The following is a 17,044-nucleotide window of genomic DNA, read 5'->3' as shown; positions in this document are numbered from 1 at the left end:
AGATTCTTCCCTCTATTAGTTTTACCTGTCAACAAGCATTCAATAGAACTATAGCTAGCGTTCACTTTATTTAACTGATCGTGATGACGCAACTGCTTGTTTACAAACATTCATGTATACTGAGTAGATTGAAACTAAACAACTCCATCTTCAAACGGGTCTAACCCTGCTATGAATTTAATAAATTTAAAATACATATGTACTGTGGAAACAAAACTACAATACAAAGAGAAGATCATGCTTAGTTTTGAATACACTTCATGTATATAAAAAGTAAAAAAGTAAGTCCCCTTTGTGCGGTCACGTGACCACTGATTGTGGATAAACACCGCGTGTTCAACAAACCTTATACAGGAATATTTACACGGCATCTTGTTATTGGGATCGTTTGCAAGACAAGATAAACAGTTGTATCTTCTGTCGCAATTCATCAGTTGGAAGGAATTATTTTAAAACAATTATTTTAATAACAGTTTATTTAAGACAGATTTTAAAAGTGTATTTAATAAAAGTACTTTACAAAGGGATCAAGGAAGTTATTAAATACACCGCATTAGGAATGCACACTCAGAGTAAGTTTTTTTAACACAGTATTTAAATATATATCCATTACATAAGATCAACTATCAATGGCAACACACGTTATGTGTTTTAGTAAATACATTAAAATAAAATTTAGAATGGCAGATCAAACAAAGCGTGCGAACATGTTAAAATTAAATATACATGTGTAAACTGTATTGCGCGCCATAATTATACGGTATATTTGAGACAGGATTAATCTGTTTTACGTTTCTTACTATTCCTAAATTGCTTTATTTTGATTCGCTAAAGCACGTGTTAAGATATACGATGATATCATTTCATCATACGAATTATTAAGGATCCCAATAGCTGTTTTCAAGTATTTAAGATAATGTTTAAAATCATTCTCATACATGAGTTTTGAAATCGGTAATGTAAACAAGAACAAGATGTGTGTATTTAATAAAAGATTCAGAAATATTAGGATTTTACAGTTATAAAGAAGTTCATACATTATATATTAAATTTTGTAAACACGTTATGGGTGTCAAACCTCAAGAGTCTAGTAAAGTTCTGGTGGAACTGAATAGATATCCGTTGTTCGTCAGGACAGTGTACTGAGGTATCGGTTTTAAATTTAAAGAAATGCTGCTTACCCTATTCACATATGTTATTTAGAACAGTCACAAGCTGTACAACTGCATAGAAATAATTAGTTTTACCTTAAAAAAAGTGTTACACAACATGGGATTAAGTGGTATTTCCACTGCTTTCAATGCTGATTGTATACCTCCATTAAAACAAAAAATTCGTATACACCAGGATTCAAACTCAACCGCAGCTAGTCAACCAAAATTAGACTTTTATAGATTATTCAACGTGAATTTTTCCTGTTTTTGTTCGTTTTAGTGACATTGACCTTGACCCTAAGGGCCAAAAATGCAATTCAATGAAAGTCCTCCATTTTATTTCCTTTATAACAGTGAAATTGTCCTTGACCGTTCGGCAAAAACACAATCTTACGAAAGATCTTCATTGTCGCTTCCTTTATACTAAATTTGGTCGCAATGTTTCAACCGTAACTGACTTTATTCAGTACGAACAGTTCTATTATTAAGTAATATTGACCTTTACCATGACCCCAGTGGCCTAAAACACAATCCCTTCAAAGATCTCCATTAATTCATCCCGTATACCAAGTTTGATCGCAATATGTCAACCCAAACATAGTTTCATTTTATGTTCCCCACTTTATATTACAATACTGTATACATGTATTATTCCCAATTTTTCCAAAATATATAAAGGTAAAGTCATGGCAAAATTACCAGAGTGATCAAAAATGTACTTAGCTACCACTTCTACTCATTTTAACTCGAGTTTGTTCAATCACGTTTAAAATAACCACTTTGAAATTGGGTTATTTATTTTTTCAACGAAATGCAACAATACTGCAGTAGGAACGAAAGATCTCTTCTTAAAACAAATCAGGTCATATAACTTTTGCTTATAGCTTGAACTAATAACACGGATGATACGGCTAGAAGCTTTACAATCGGCACAAATTAAATGATCGGCATATCCTTTTATATTTACGCTCTCCCACCTCCGAAGTTCATTCTTGGAACAACTCCGAAGTCCATTCATGGAATAAACAATTCATATAGGCTTATTAGGTAACAATACAATAAGTCAATGCAGGTTAAACTCAAATACATTGGGACAAACATTTAAATCATAAGTTCATGCGTCAACAGTTCACAGTATTGGCAATTGTTGGATGAAATGACATGCTTTATTGTACATGTCTCCAAAATGTACATTAAAGCATGGCATACTAATTAAAAATCAATTATTACAAATTTAGCCGAAAGTATGATGCTCGGAAATTTAAGATTTTATGAAAAAGTCTTTATTAGTTTTATTTCAACATTTTTTAAGACACGTTTGTTACGCTAACACCCAACGAGGTTTACTCCACATTTGTATTCAAAATAATATTTTGTCCAGTTATAATTCAAATCAAAACTCTAAACAAATCCTTTCTCCAAACCACTATGTAGAACTGTCAGTCCAGTAGAAGTCTCTGTTGACCGACCATGATTGTATTTTTTTTCTCCCACCTCAGATAAGTAGATCCAATAATTTAACCATGCTAGAAATTTTTAGCTTGCCCACGGATGCACGTATGGAACTCTGATTAATTATTTCTCGCTTAAAATGACACCATAAAACAGTTTTCACGCATCTTTCAGGAAATACTGCTCTACCCTTCTTAGAACTATTTAAATACCGATTTGACTATTATCATTATCTGAATCACTGTGCGCATATCCATGACAACCAGGAATTACCGCATATCCATACGCAATATTTTCACTAAGCACAAAATAGTTCCAGCAAAAAATACATTTTTACTTAATTTTGTTTAACTGAGGTGGGAGATAGATTCATCCCGACCCCCGCGCAGGGAGTTTTGCGGAAACTTGGTAAACCTCGTTTCCGCAAAACACCCTACGCTCGGGTCGAAATGAACCTATCTTACACTCTCGGCCATGGAAGATACTTATAGTCTGTTCTCCATTAACGAATATTTTATCATTGCCCCATTGACAACTGTTGTTTTTTTTCAATTTAATCAAACCATGTTAAGTTTATATGAAGTGAATTCACTTACAAAGAGTTTTAATAAAAGTAAACATTCCTAGTTCGATTTTTTTTCTTTATATTTCTGTAATATTTCAGTTTCCGGACGTGCACCGGGCACAAGATCCAATAAACAGACCAAGGGATGGATCCGTATCACAGCATGGGCCACACGAATACTAGCTTTCCTAAGTATCGTGTTTTGTATCTTGGCCTTTGTGATCAATGAAACTGCATTTGCAATCTTCATGATTGTCACAGCATTCCTTGTAAGTAGTGCGTGTAGTATTAGTCAGTGAAAGAGTTTTATTGTTCACTCAGTCATAAAACTTCATTGTTTTTAGTTCTAGAAGTGTTCATTCAGATAATGTTTTTTTATATATATATCATAATTATATGACCTGGTTTTTGTCCGGATGGTAATTGATGTATGCATGCTTTGATCATTTTTCCATAAAATGTGTTTAAATATTTGTTTTAACTTTATGTCGTTAAAAATGTTGATGTTTTCTTTTAATTTTCTGTCATTGTTTTTAAATAATTACAGCACACTAACATTATTTACTCTCGAATAAATTTAAATGAATAAGTAGTACGGGCTCAGTATCTGACACTAACGGCGTTATGCTGTGTGCTTGTAAATTGCAATTAATTGTGATATAATAACTCGGGTGTTTGTCATGGTTGAGGTATTGCTTCAAATGTCGAAATCTTCAGGTACACTTCTTTTTCAATTATTGACCTCGAAAACAATAAGGTTTATTTGCTAGTCATAACAAGACTGCCCACTGATCTCAAAACTGAAATTGTTTATCTGTTGATCATGACCAAGAATAATACCAAGTCCAAGGTCCTTGAGCCAAAGTATTCTTCAGATAATGAATGTAAAGTGATTTTCCACTAAAGGTCGACATGACCCACTGACCTCAAAATAAATACAATTCGTATCATGGTCATGAACGTGTAAGATCCCTGAGCTGAAAGGTCACCACGACTATGACCAAATGACCTTAAAATCAAAAGGCTTTAGGTGCTGGTCACACCGACCTGCCTACAAAGTTTAAGAAACTTGGGCCGAAGCGTCCATATGATATTGATCGGAATCCATGGGAGCGGACAAATGCAACACCAGACGTTTACGAAACAAAAGGGGCTGGTTATATCATTATTTCGAAGTTTTTCAAAATAGTCAAACAGAAGAGGCCTTAAAAGAATTTGCCACACGCGGACGCTTCAGACAGCGATCCTTTATGCCTGCCTTGACTGCACACATTGCGCTCCTTGCGAGTAAAAAGCGATAACCTTTGTTTTAATTGCCGACTACCTCCCTCAATTTAAACAAAGTAAATTAGTCACAAAAGGATTAGTTGAATGGTCTAGCAAAAAAAACTAAGAGAAATTTGCACAACACAGATGCACTAATGGCTATGTACTCCGAAAATCAAATGCAAATAAAAAATCACATTCGTTTTGCTGCTGATTGATCATTTAAGCAACATTTGTACTTAAATAATTCTGGATTTATGTGACGACGATTAAGTACAAGTCTTGTTTTATCCTTTTTTCCGCACGCATTTGTGAACAGATTTACCACAAAAAGAGGCTCACATTAAGCCCTTTTTCAAGTTTTAAATTTACTTGTATCAAATCCTTAATTGTCCTTCGCTCACTTATTATTATTTCAAAATACAGATTTTGAAAATATCTTAATGGCAGTTTATAAATGTACGTGAAGTTAGCGGCCTAGCGGCCTAGCGGCCTTGCGGCGTGAAGTTAGCGGCCTAGCGGCCTAGCGGCGTGAAGTTAGCGGCCTGGCGGCCTAGCGGCCTAGCGGCCTAGCGGCGTGAAGTTGGCGGCCTAGCGGCCTAGCGGCCTGGCGGCCTAATTATATTTTCTATTTCCAAGCAATTTTTAATGCGTTTTTTTTTTAAACAATGATAAATCAAGGTTTTTTATTCATATAGTTACATAGCGGCCTTAAATTGTTATCTATTCAGAATATTTTTCTTTACCTTTTATTCTAAAACAATTTTAAATTAACTGTTTTATGCACAAATTATCACTCTGAAGCGTTTTTCAACTTTTTTTCAAAAAAGTCGTTCGAGCACTTCAGCGGCCTAGCGGCCTAGCGGCGTGAAGTTAGCGGCCTGTCGGCCTAGCGGCCTAAAATGGTATCCTATTTCAAAGCATGTATACATGCATTTTCTTCTAAAACAATGACATATTAACTGTTTTTATGCACAAATTAACACTTTGAAGCTATTAGCGATTATCAACAGTCTTCTTTTAAGAGCGTCGATAAAGCAGTCAGCTATTTCAAAGCATTAAACATGCCTGTTCTTCTAAGACAATGATGTATTTACTGTTTTTATGCACAAATTATCACTCTGAAGCGTTTTTCATTTTTTCCCCCAAAAAAGTCGATCGAGCACTTCAGCGGCCTAGTGGCCTAGCGGCGTGAAGTAAGCGGTCTGGCGGCCTAGCGGCCTAGCGGCCTAAAATGGTTTCCTATTTCAAAGCATGTATACATGCATTTTCTTCTAAAACAATGACATATTAACTGTTTGAATGCACAAATTAACACTTTGAAGCTATTAGCGATAATCGACATATTTTTTCAAAAAAGTCGATTAAGCAGTCAGCTATTTCAAAGCATTAAACATGCCTGATATACTTAATCAATGATATATTTACTGTTTATATGCAAAACTTATCACTCTGAAGCGTTTTTCAACTTTTTTTCAAAAAAGTCGATCGAGCACTTCAGCGGCCTAGCGGCCTAGCGGCCTAGCGGCGTGAAGTTAGCGGCCTGGCGGCCTAGCGGCCTAGCGGCCTAAAATGGTTTCCTATTTCAAAGCATGTATACATGCATTTTCTTCTAAAACAATGACATATTAACTGTCTGAATGCACAAATTAACACTTTGAAGCTATAAGCGATAATCAACATATTTTTTTCCAAAAAAGTCGATTAAGCAGTCAGCTATTTCAAAGCATTAAACATGCCTGATCTTCTGAATCAATAAAATATTTACTGTTTATATGCACAAATTATCACTCTGAAGCGTTTTTCAACTTTTTTTCAAAAAAGTCGATCGAGCACTTCAGCGGCCTAGCGGCCTAGCGGCCTAGCGGCGTGAAGTTAGCGGCCTGGCGGCCTAGCGGCCTAGCGGCCTAAAATGGTTTCCTATTTCAAAGCATGTATACATGCATTTTCTTCTAAAACAATGATATATTTACTGTTTATATGCACAAATTATCACTCTGAAGCGTTTTTCAACTTTTTTTTCAAAAAAGTCGATCGAGCACTTCAGCGGCCTAGCGGCCTGGCGGCCTAGCGGCGTGAAGTTAGCGGCCTGGCGGCCTAGCGGCCTAGCGGCCTAAGATGTTTTCATATTTCAAAGCATGTATCCATGTATTTTCTTCTAAAACAATGATATATTAACTGTTTTAAGCACACACTATCACTCTGAGGCGATTATCAACCTTTTTTTCAAAAAGTCAAACAAGCAGTCAGCTTTTCAAAGCATGTGAACATGCCTAGTCTGTGCATAAAAACAGTTAACATATCATTTTCTTAGAAGAAAATGCATGTATACATGCTTTGAAATAGGATAGCATTTTAGGCCGCCAGGCCGCTAGGCCGCCAGGCCGCTAACTTCACGCCGCTAAGCCGCTAGGCCGCTGAAGTGCTTGATCGACTTTTTTTTTTAAAGTTGAAAAACGGTTCAGAGTGATAATTTGTGCATATAAACAGTAAATATATCATTGATTCAGAAGATCAGGCATGTTTAATGCTTTGAAATAGCTGACTGCTTAATCGACTTTTTTGGAAAAAAAATATGTTGATTATCGCTTATAGCTTCAAAGTGTTAATTTGTGCATTCAAACAGTTAATATGTCATTGTTTTAGAAGAAAATGCATGTATACATGCTTTGAAATAGGAAACCATTTTAGGCCGCTAGGCCGCCAGGCCGCTAACTTCACGCCGCTAGGCCGCTAGGCCGCTAGGCCGCTGAAGTGCTCGATCGACTTTTTTGAAAAAAGTTGAAAAACGCTTCAGAGTGATAATTTGTGCATATAAACAGTAAATATATCATTGATTCAGAAGATCAGGCATGTTTAATGCTTTGAAATAGCTGACTGCTTAATCGACTTTTTTGAAAAAAATATGTTGATTATCGCTAATAGCTTCAAAGTGTTAATTTGTGCATGCAAACAGTTAATATGTCATTGTTTAAGAAGAAAATGCATGTATACATGCTTTGAAATAGGAAACCATTTTAGGCCGCTAGGCCGCTAGGCCGCCAGGCCGCTAACTTCACGCCGCTAGGCCGCTAGGCCGCTAGGCCGCCAGGCCGCTGAAGTGCTCGATCAACTTTTTTTGGGCGAAAAAAATGAAAAACGCTTCAGAGTGATAATTTGTGCATAAAAACAGTAAATACATCATTGTTTTAGAAGAACAGGCATGTTTAATGCTTTGAAATAGCTGATTGCTTTATCGACGCTCTTAAAAGAAGACTGTTGATAATCGCTAATAGCTTCAAAGTGTTAATTTGTGCATAAAAACAGTTAATATGTCATTGTTTTAGAAGAAAATGCATGTATACATGCTTTGAAATAGGAATCCATTTTAGGCCGCTAGGCCGCTAGGCCGCCAGGCCGCTAACTTCACGCCGCTAGGCCGCTAGGCCGCTGAAGTGCTCGATCGACTTTTTTGAAAAAAAAGTTGAAAAACGCTTCAGAGTGATAATTTGTGCATATAAACAGTAAATATATCATTGATTAAGAAGATCAGGCATGTTTAATGCTTTGAAATAGCTGACTGCTTTATCGACGCTCTTAAAAGAAGACTGTTGATATTCGCTAATAGCTTCAAAGTGTTAATTTGTGCATAAAAACAGTTAAAATGTCATTGTTTTAGAAGAAAATGCATGTATACATGCTTTGAAATAGGATACCATTTTAGGCCGCTAGGCCGCTAGGCCGCTAGGCCGCCAGGCCGCTAACTTCACGCCGCTTGGCCGCTAGGCCGCTGAAGCGCTCGATCGACTTTTTTGAAAAAAAGTTGAAAAGCGCTTCAGAGTAATAATTTGTGCATAAAACAGTTAATTTAAAATTGTTTTAGAATAAAAGGTAAAGAAAAATATTCTGAATAGATAACAATTTAAGGCCGCTATGTAACTATATGAATAAAAAACCTTGATTTATCATTGTCTAAAAAAAACTCATTAAAAATTGCTTGGAAATAGAAAATATAATTAGGCCGCCAGGCCGCCAGGCCGCTAGGCCGCTAGGCCGCCAACTTCACGCCGCTAGGCCGCTAGGCCGCCAGGCCGCTAACTTCACGCCGCTAGGCCGCTAGGCCGCTAACTTCACGCCGCTAGGCCGCTAGGCCGCTAACTTCACGTACATAATTTATAACCATTCCAAACAACATCTAAAATATATTGACTGGTATCTGCATCCTTCCAATGTTCGTAATATGAATGTAACCTACCGACCGGTGTTTCAACTGAATTGACATATTTTATTTATCGAAAGTTCTCCACAACAAAAGTTTAATCAGCTTAATTTCATTTAATGTCGTGACACCACCACCGGGAATCGCAGCCGTATAGGCGACCCCTTAAATGTTCCGAACGCCCGCAGCGAAAACATAGTTCCGGACGCCTCCACTGACAACATAAATCGAAAATGTAGCTCTGACACTGTTGTTGCCTGGTGTCAACATGAATATGATACAATGCGACGCCGTCGGGACTATCTCTCCTGACGCAACTATTACGGTCCGCTTTCACTTCGGGTTTATAGATTTTCTTTTCATCGTCATCAGCTAACGGATGAGCATAATATTCATGAACAAAAACATTTAGCTTCTTTTATTTTGCCTAAAAAATAAACATTGACTTTTACACTGCATCGTTCGCATTCTTTTCGGAAAGAAAATGACTCATCCCTTTCAAAATACTTCTAGATACTTCTAGAAAGAAGACACCTGCGACTGCGACAATTGTTGCTTATCCAAAATCCGCTTTCTAAAAGACCATAATTTTCTGGAAACAATGTTCTCTGAACTAAACAAAATGTGATTTTTGGCCGACATCTTTACTGCACGGACAAAACACGTGTTCGGGTGATTGTAAAATTAACGATGTATATAGCGTGGAGTCCACTGTAAGAATTTACACATCGTTTTGTCATTGTTTGATAAGGTACACATGTACAAGTAATATATGGATACCGTACCTTCGCAACTTTTGCTCAAATTGCGTGTGATTGAATTGCATTTTATAGATAATTACGTAAACAAATGATGTAACAACTTGTTTTTAAAAAGTGTAAAAAGACGCGAATTATTGTATGCAGTTTATAGTTTAACTCTTGGCTACTGAGCTTTTTCCTGTAGTTTTACATACAATTATTGTTGGCCGTGCCTTGAGACCCGATCGAGTGCAATCATTGTGTAAAATTATTTTGGATACGTTTAGATGCAGCCATTATATAATCAGTTACATTTAAAGATTAGTGTAGTTATTTTGTCTTGCTTATATGTTTTTTATTTTTAGTGACTAATTTAGAATTGCCAAATAATACTATGCCGATCGGCCACAGGCAATGGCACCCTGGTTCTTCGCTGACCACCAGCAAAAAGTTTTTATGATGACAGACAAGCCATTGAATGTGTTTTAAGTGTTTCGCTCCATATTTACACACTATTACCGTCGTCATCGTCGTCACTGTTTTCCCCTCATGTAACCTTTTAAACCCAATACTTTATATAAATTAATCCTTATAACAATATATAAATTATTTTCTTTCAGAGTGCTTTGAGCCCGTTAAACTTCAGCAGTTGCTGCTTTTTCGATTGTTCAAGAAACACAAAGACTGAGAAAGTATGAACGCTTTGGTCTTGAAGCATTGTTTAGTATTTTATCGTGTTTTGTGTACACTTTAAGGGATTACATGTTTAAGAAGTGCAGGTCATCGTTGTTTGTAAACATTTGGCGCCCTCCTCTCTGATCACTGACAAAATGTGTTCATACACAGATGAGCAGCAAATCTAAAATACTCAAAGTTTATATAAACACTTAATGTAAACAAAATGCAAAATGATCTGAAATCAAACTAAATTGCTGAGATATCGCTTCCGGAAAAGTATGACGAAGTGTCTGGCTGTTTGAACATTGGCAGCGTCAATGGCGTTATTGGTTTCATCAACGGCATTTGACTTAACACATTCGACGTTCCTTTACTGTTAGAGTTTTTTTTCAATGGCTTTGGTTCATTGGATTTTGAAATAAAATAATATAAACGAAATGTGTCCATATGAGTAAGTGCATAAAAATTCAAATACATGTAAATGAGCATCATAAGTCTTCTTTTTATTTCAGACAATCGGAAAGCTATGTATCTGTATGTGGATATTTATAAGCAACATGGGATACGTCATAATGTTTGGGTACAGCTGGTACTTTTGGAAATCATCTAGATATAGCTTCAACTATAGAGGTTCCAGATATGACAACTATTATTATTACAGTTATGCCTACTACTACCCGGAACACGACCATGCCTTGCTGGACACAGTATTTGCAATGTCCCTGATTATCACCTTTTTCCTTTCGTTGGTCAACCTTTACTCGTTTTGCCTTGTCTACAAGTACGGTTGTTGCTTTATGGCTGAAATAGATAGGGCTCACTCTCAGCAAGGGGTCGAAACGGCAGTCGTGATGAATCAACAGATTTCTAGAATGGAAGAAGGTCTTCCGGTTATCGTAAGTTCGTGTTTTTATCCTTTTGTAAACTTTCAAAAACATGCAGTGCTGTGGCAATGTATTACCAGTATATCGCAATTTTCGTGAGATATTCGGCGCGATATTTTAACCAGGTTTTTCACACACACAATCCATGATATTAGATTTGCATACGTCGTTCGCCAGTCTTGCGCACTGACCGGCATGCATTAACAATGCAAATTCCGATTATGATATGTGTATGTTTATTACTTTTATGATGATGTAGCTTGCTATTGCTTTGACGATGGATTGTTAACGGCCACTGTTACTATAAAAAGAAAGAATAGTTTACGCTTAATAATTTGAGCTTCATGGAAAGGCTTTCAATGGATTTGAAACTTGGTCTATAACAATAAAATATGGTGGTTTGTTATCTGAATAGAACTGTTTAATGATATTAGAGAATGCTTATCAGACCATTTTTGCAGGGTTTGTAGTTCCCCGATGATACAGGGGGTGCTCAAGAAACGGTTACCAGCCCTTTGGTGCAGTACCCTCAATATCAACCATATCATGCTGAACCTTTATGCATAGCTGTACCTCCACAGCAAGCTGTTAGTGTAACAACTGACTGTACGACAAGTGGACAGCCTAATAGTCCACCGCCTTACGCGAGAATTGATCCAATTGGAAATTCATCCCAGAGATCGAAATAAACGCTTCTCATTATAAGTATTTTTGTGTTGTAGAAAAATATTGAGCGCGCGTGCCCTTGGTGTCAATGTCGGCGTGGTCGTTGTGCTTAATTTTGACCTCGCCTTTAACTGAAAAAAAGTTTAAAACAACAGGCAATCGTTGGCGTTGGCCTCATGGCACTCTTGTTTCGTGATGGTTGGTCATTTATTTGTTTAAATACACGCTTTATTCATCAGTATATATAATTAGAGAATACTAGGTTAGTGCTGTGGATAGAGCGAGTTATTCTGGCACGTCTGAGGAATATATCCGGTGAGCCGAATGCGAACCCGATTAGTTCCGTAGCCTAGCTAAATAAAATTTCTCCATCTACGGCACTAACCGAGTCTTCTATGTATCTTGTTACTTTGTTAATTTAAGAAACGATCAATTATCTTAAAGATGCACGCTTTCTCCCAAATAAAATTTACCACAAACGATGAATACGTGTCGACACCAGTGGTTTTTATGAAGGATACCGAGTAGAACTTGAAGAAATGTACAGAAAACATGGTATTTCTTCCTTATGAGAAGATAGAAGATCACAGTAAATATTTTTGCACTCACCAATTATTTAATATTTTTGTGTTTGCAGCTATTAACGGTTAAAATCTTATCATACGTATTGAATAATTCTCAAGCATTGTACTTGAAAAGGTTAAATAAACATTAGTATCTACAATGAAAGAGTACAAACTTATTTGTTGAACTCATTGAGTATCTTAGTTCTGTACAACACTTATATCAGTAGCATATAAGCTGACCTGCAGCGTATTCATAAATAAATACATAACTATAACACAATGAAGTAAAAAAAGACAAACCCGAAACAGATACACAAGTTCAATAAACGTTTCCATTACTTTTATTAAGTGTGGCAATTGTCGAAAGATACGCTCAATATAATTTTAAGCTACGACATAATAAAATGGAAACATATATCAAGAAAAGACTTGACCCGAAGCGAGCAAACCAATTCTGTTTACTAGACCTTTTGATGAACTTACGTTTGTTTTAAGTTGTGTTTATATTAAACTGTTGAATTGTATTTCATTTAATTGCATGTGACTTGTACAGGTCATTTGGCAACCCATTTATAAATAGAAATGCAAGGTTGCATGTATTAACTTCAGACAAGATGTATTGAGAGATAAATCTAGCGTTTTAAATTTCGGGCGCTTCTTTAATTTTCACACGCTCCGGGATACTCAAATGTCAGTCTCAGTTTAGTTTTTTATCAAGAAATATGATTTACACCTTTTCAACGAATTTATGAACATACCCGCAATACATTTATCAGTAGTTGTAAACATATCATGTAACGAGCTATTTATGTCGTATAAACGGGTGACTCAAATGTACCTTTTCAGTTTTAAACCATACGATATTTTTGGTGCATACAGTCGAAATGATATTTTCAGCTAAAATCGTGTGAGTAATGTCTGCATAATTGGTCATAAGTGCCTGTACAAGTTCAACACGTGAACTATTCAAAACTACTGTAAACATTGAAAGTAGTTTCCACGACATTAGATTGACCGATGGTTATGATGTATAACTTTTCGCATCAATATTGACAGCTGCATTGGAAATTTCAGTTAAGATCGCATGACTAAAGTCTGCATGATAAGATTTTCTAAATAGTTTAAGAATTACTTCCCCGCCTCGACATCACTTCTATGAGGCAATATGATTTTAAATAAGTTCTGCATTCAATTAAAACAGGTATTATTCAATAAGTGGTGTAATGTGATACATAACCAACCACAATAGATTAATGACCTTGCTTTGATGTAAAAGATTTGCCCTCTATACACAAACGCATATTTCTATCCTTCAAGCCACTGTGTGAAATCGTAGGATGGGTCTTCTCCTAGTTCATGTTCATTAGTTCATTTAGAATCTCAATAAGCTTTTAAAGCTGCACTCTTACAGATTGAACGTTTTAACATGATCCAATTTTTGTGCGGAAATATGAAAATCTGCGATCAGATCTTTTGTAAGCAGTCTTATATAGCTGGTTTGCAGATAGTTACGCAAACATCTGCCCTTTCCAAGACAAAAAATAAAAAGTCGTGAAAATGGTAAATTTGTGAGAGTGCAGCTTAAAGAACTGTTTAATTAATACATCTTCGCATCAACATCACTTCAATGAGACTATGAAATAAGCGTGTTCATGTCACGTGGTTTGCGACGTCACACTTGTATATTGTATAGAGCAAAAAGCCACAGATTCCGAAAAGGTAAGTTACTGTAGGTTCTTTATCTTAATATAAATTTTAACGCAACAGAGTACTCTCTAAGAGAAAAAGACTGCTGTACATTCGGGTTTTAGCTATATGTTTTACATTGCATGATTTGTGCTAAGCGTGTGAACAAATGCTAAGATTGTATAACAAGTTGTTTGTTATAACCGATATCAAATCCTTTTTCAAAAAACAAAGTAAGATTGCAATCTCATTAAACAATGCTTGCATAAAAACGCAAGTTTAGGCAATAATTTTATATCCCAATATTAAAAAATAGTTAGATAGTAAGCTTCATTATTATGAAAAATCAATTGTTGTATTCCAATGTGACTATTGAGTTATTTGGGTAATATTGACAAACCTTTCACAAGTATTGCTTTATTATGTAATTGCAGACATGAGCAGAAATACATCATCAAATTAATAATACGAAAAAGATATTTTCAGACAGAAATGAATAAACATTTTGTGAATTAGTACAATATGCATAATCAATTCTTGATAGGCATTTTAGCAAACTAACAAAAATTGATACTGACCTTTCATCTGCACTCGTCTTCGAAGGTTTCATAACTGTGAATACCTTTAAAAATATAGTAGCATCAATCTTGATAAACGGTACACACGTCTGCGATTATAAGTCTTTAAATCAGTGTGTGTATACCACGTGATAAATTACGTCATATATGCTACTTCGGAAGGCAACATTTAGCTTTAAATAAAGGCTTAAATAAGATAAAAGATGACTTTTCGTTTACAAGACCATTTTAAATAAAACAAAGGGCAGTCTATGCCGCTTAAATAGTCCAATCTTTGTTTTATTATCGATATTTAATAACTCCCCACCCCCACCCCCCTCACACACACCGAACAAAAATTGTCCAAGTGTTACTTTAAACTGTAGAATTAATAAAACATCTCGCACACCCTTCACGTGTATAGTGGTTGGGGATTGCCCTCAGTAAATTTCCCTGTGGGTTCGAAATGACCAAAACAACATAATTTGATTAGAATACATTTACAATGTAATCATTTGTTTGTGCACTGTATTATTTCGTTCTTGTAATGGAACTCATTTATCAGCGATGGAATCAGGTCTACGTAAAAAAATGACCTTTGTGATTTTCAATCATGAGAGACTGTGTTAGATACCAACTAATAGCAAGCCTATTAGTTGGTATCTAACAGCCGAGTAATTCTGAGTATGCGTATTCAATCGAATTCGAACGGGTCTCCATGCATTATTCACAAAACAGGCTACACTCGGTCGGATCTCCATGCATAATTTAAAAAAACACTGGCTACACAAGGTCGGATCTCCATGCATTATTCACGAAACAGGCTACACACGTTCGGATCTCCATGCATTATTCACAAAACTGGCTACACAAGGTCAGATTTCAATGCATAATTAAAAAAACTGGCTACACTCGGTCGGATCTCAATGCATTATTCACAAAACTGGCTACATTCGGTTTTGTCTCCATGCAGTATTCATAAAACTAGCTACACACGGTCAGATCTCCATGCATAATTCACAAAACTGGTTACACACGGTCGTATCTCCATGCTATATTCACAAAACTGGCTACACACGTTCGAATCTCCATGCATTATTCCGAAAACTGACTGTACAAGGTCAGATCTCAATGCATAATTTAAAAAGCTTGCTACACTCGGTCGGATATCCATGCATTATTCACAAAACAGGCTACACACGTTCGGATCTCCTTGCATTATTCACAAAACTGGCTACACAAAGTAAGATCTCAGTGCATAATTAAAAAAAACAGGCTACACTCGGTCGGATATCAATGTATTCTTCACAAAACAGGCTACACTCGGTTTGTTCTCCATGCATTATTCACAAACCTAGCTACACACGGTCAGACCTCCATGTATTATTCACAAAACTGGCAACACATGGTCATATCTTAATGTATTATTCACAAAACTGGCTACACTTTGTTTGGTATAAATAAATTATTCACAAAACCTTGCTAAACACGGTCAGATCTCCATGCATTACTCACAAAACTGGCTACACAAGATCAGATCTCCATGCATAATTAAAAACATGACTACACTCGGTCGGCTTTCCATGCATTATTCACATAACCGGCTTCACTCGGTTTAGTCTCCATGCATTATTCACAAACCTGGTTACAGTTGGTTTGGTCTCCATGCATTATTCACAAAACTGGCTAAACACGGTAAAATATCCATGCATTATTCACAAAACTAGCTACACACGGTCAGATATCCATGCATTATTCACAAAAGTAGCTACAAACGGTAATATCTCCATGCATTACTTTCAAAACTGGCTACCATATATCTATGCATTATTCACAAAAACAGGCTACACACGGTCAGATCTCCATGAATTATTCACAAAACATGTAACATACGGTCTGATCTCTTTGCATTATTCACAAAACTGGCTACACACGGTCAGATCTTTATGCATTATTCACAAAACTGGCTACACACGGTCAAATCTCCATGCATTAATTACAAAACTGGCAACACACGGTCAGATCTCCATGCATTATTCACAAAACCGGCTACCCTCGGTTTGGTCTCCATGCATTATTCACAAAACCGGCTACACACGGTCACATCTCCATGTATTATTTTCAAAACTGGCTGCAAACGGTCAGATCTCAATGCATTATTCACAAATTCGGCTACGCATGGCCGGGTCTCCATGCATTATTCACAAAACTGGCTGCAAACGGTTAGGTATCCATGCATTATTCACAAAATTGGCTACGCATGGCCGGATCTCCATGTATTATTCACAAGACTGGCTGCAAACGGTAGGTCTCCATGCATTATTCACATAATTGGCTACGCATGGCCGGGCCTTCATGCATTATTCACAAAACTGGCTGCAAGCGGTCAGACCTCCCTGCATTATTCACAAAATTGTCTACGTATAGCCGGACCTCCATGCATTATTCACATAATTGACTACACTCGGTTGGGACATTTCCTGCTATAATTATATAATATGCACGCTTTTTGGTGAAGTGTATGAATGAGTATTTACAACTGCAACTTTTAGTCAGTTTTATATATGCATACAGAAGCGCCCTTCCCAAGTGTGCGGATGGATCGAACTGATACAACGCAATGTACTGGACC

At 36.4% G+C, this 17,044-nt stretch overlaps 1 protein-coding gene across 1 annotated transcript; it reads left to right on the top strand.

Annotated features, from left to right (window-relative positions):
* The first annotated feature begins 143 nt into the window (after nucleotides 1-143).
* LOC128224461 (uncharacterized) lies at nucleotides 144-12,785 on the top strand. Its single transcript, XM_052934300.1, has 5 exons — nucleotides 144-572; nucleotides 3,271-3,440; nucleotides 9,996-10,067; nucleotides 10,566-10,949; nucleotides 11,399-12,785. Exons 1-5 carry the CDS (start codon nucleotides 560-562, stop codon nucleotides 11,405-11,407), a joined length of 648 nt encoding a protein of 215 aa, XP_052790260.1. The 5' UTR covers nucleotides 144-559; the 3' UTR covers nucleotides 11,408-12,785.
* The last annotated feature ends 4,259 nt before the right edge of the window (nucleotides 12,786-17,044 follow it).

Source organism: Mya arenaria, chromosome 17 (assembly GCF_026914265.1).
Source record: "Mya arenaria isolate MELC-2E11 chromosome 17, ASM2691426v1".
NCBI classification, from domain to species: domain Eukaryota; kingdom Metazoa; phylum Mollusca; class Bivalvia; order Myida; family Myidae; genus Mya; species Mya arenaria.
The sequence above is the reverse complement of the archived record's forward strand: the minus strand, read 5'-3'. Positions and strand labels throughout refer to the sequence as shown.

What these genes read in the sequence shown, in the direction of transcription:
- LOC128224461 (XM_052934300.1), top strand. An exon ending in TGATTGTCACAGCATTCCTT is followed by an intron (nt 3,441 to 9,995) that starts GTAAGTAGTGCG and finishes ATTTTCTTTCAG; the next exon opens with AGTGCTTTGAGCCCGTTAAA. An exon ending in GAAACACAAAGACTGAGAAA is followed by an intron (nt 10,068 to 10,565) that starts GTATGAACGCTT and finishes TTTTTATTTCAG; the next exon opens with ACAATCGGAAAGCTATGTAT.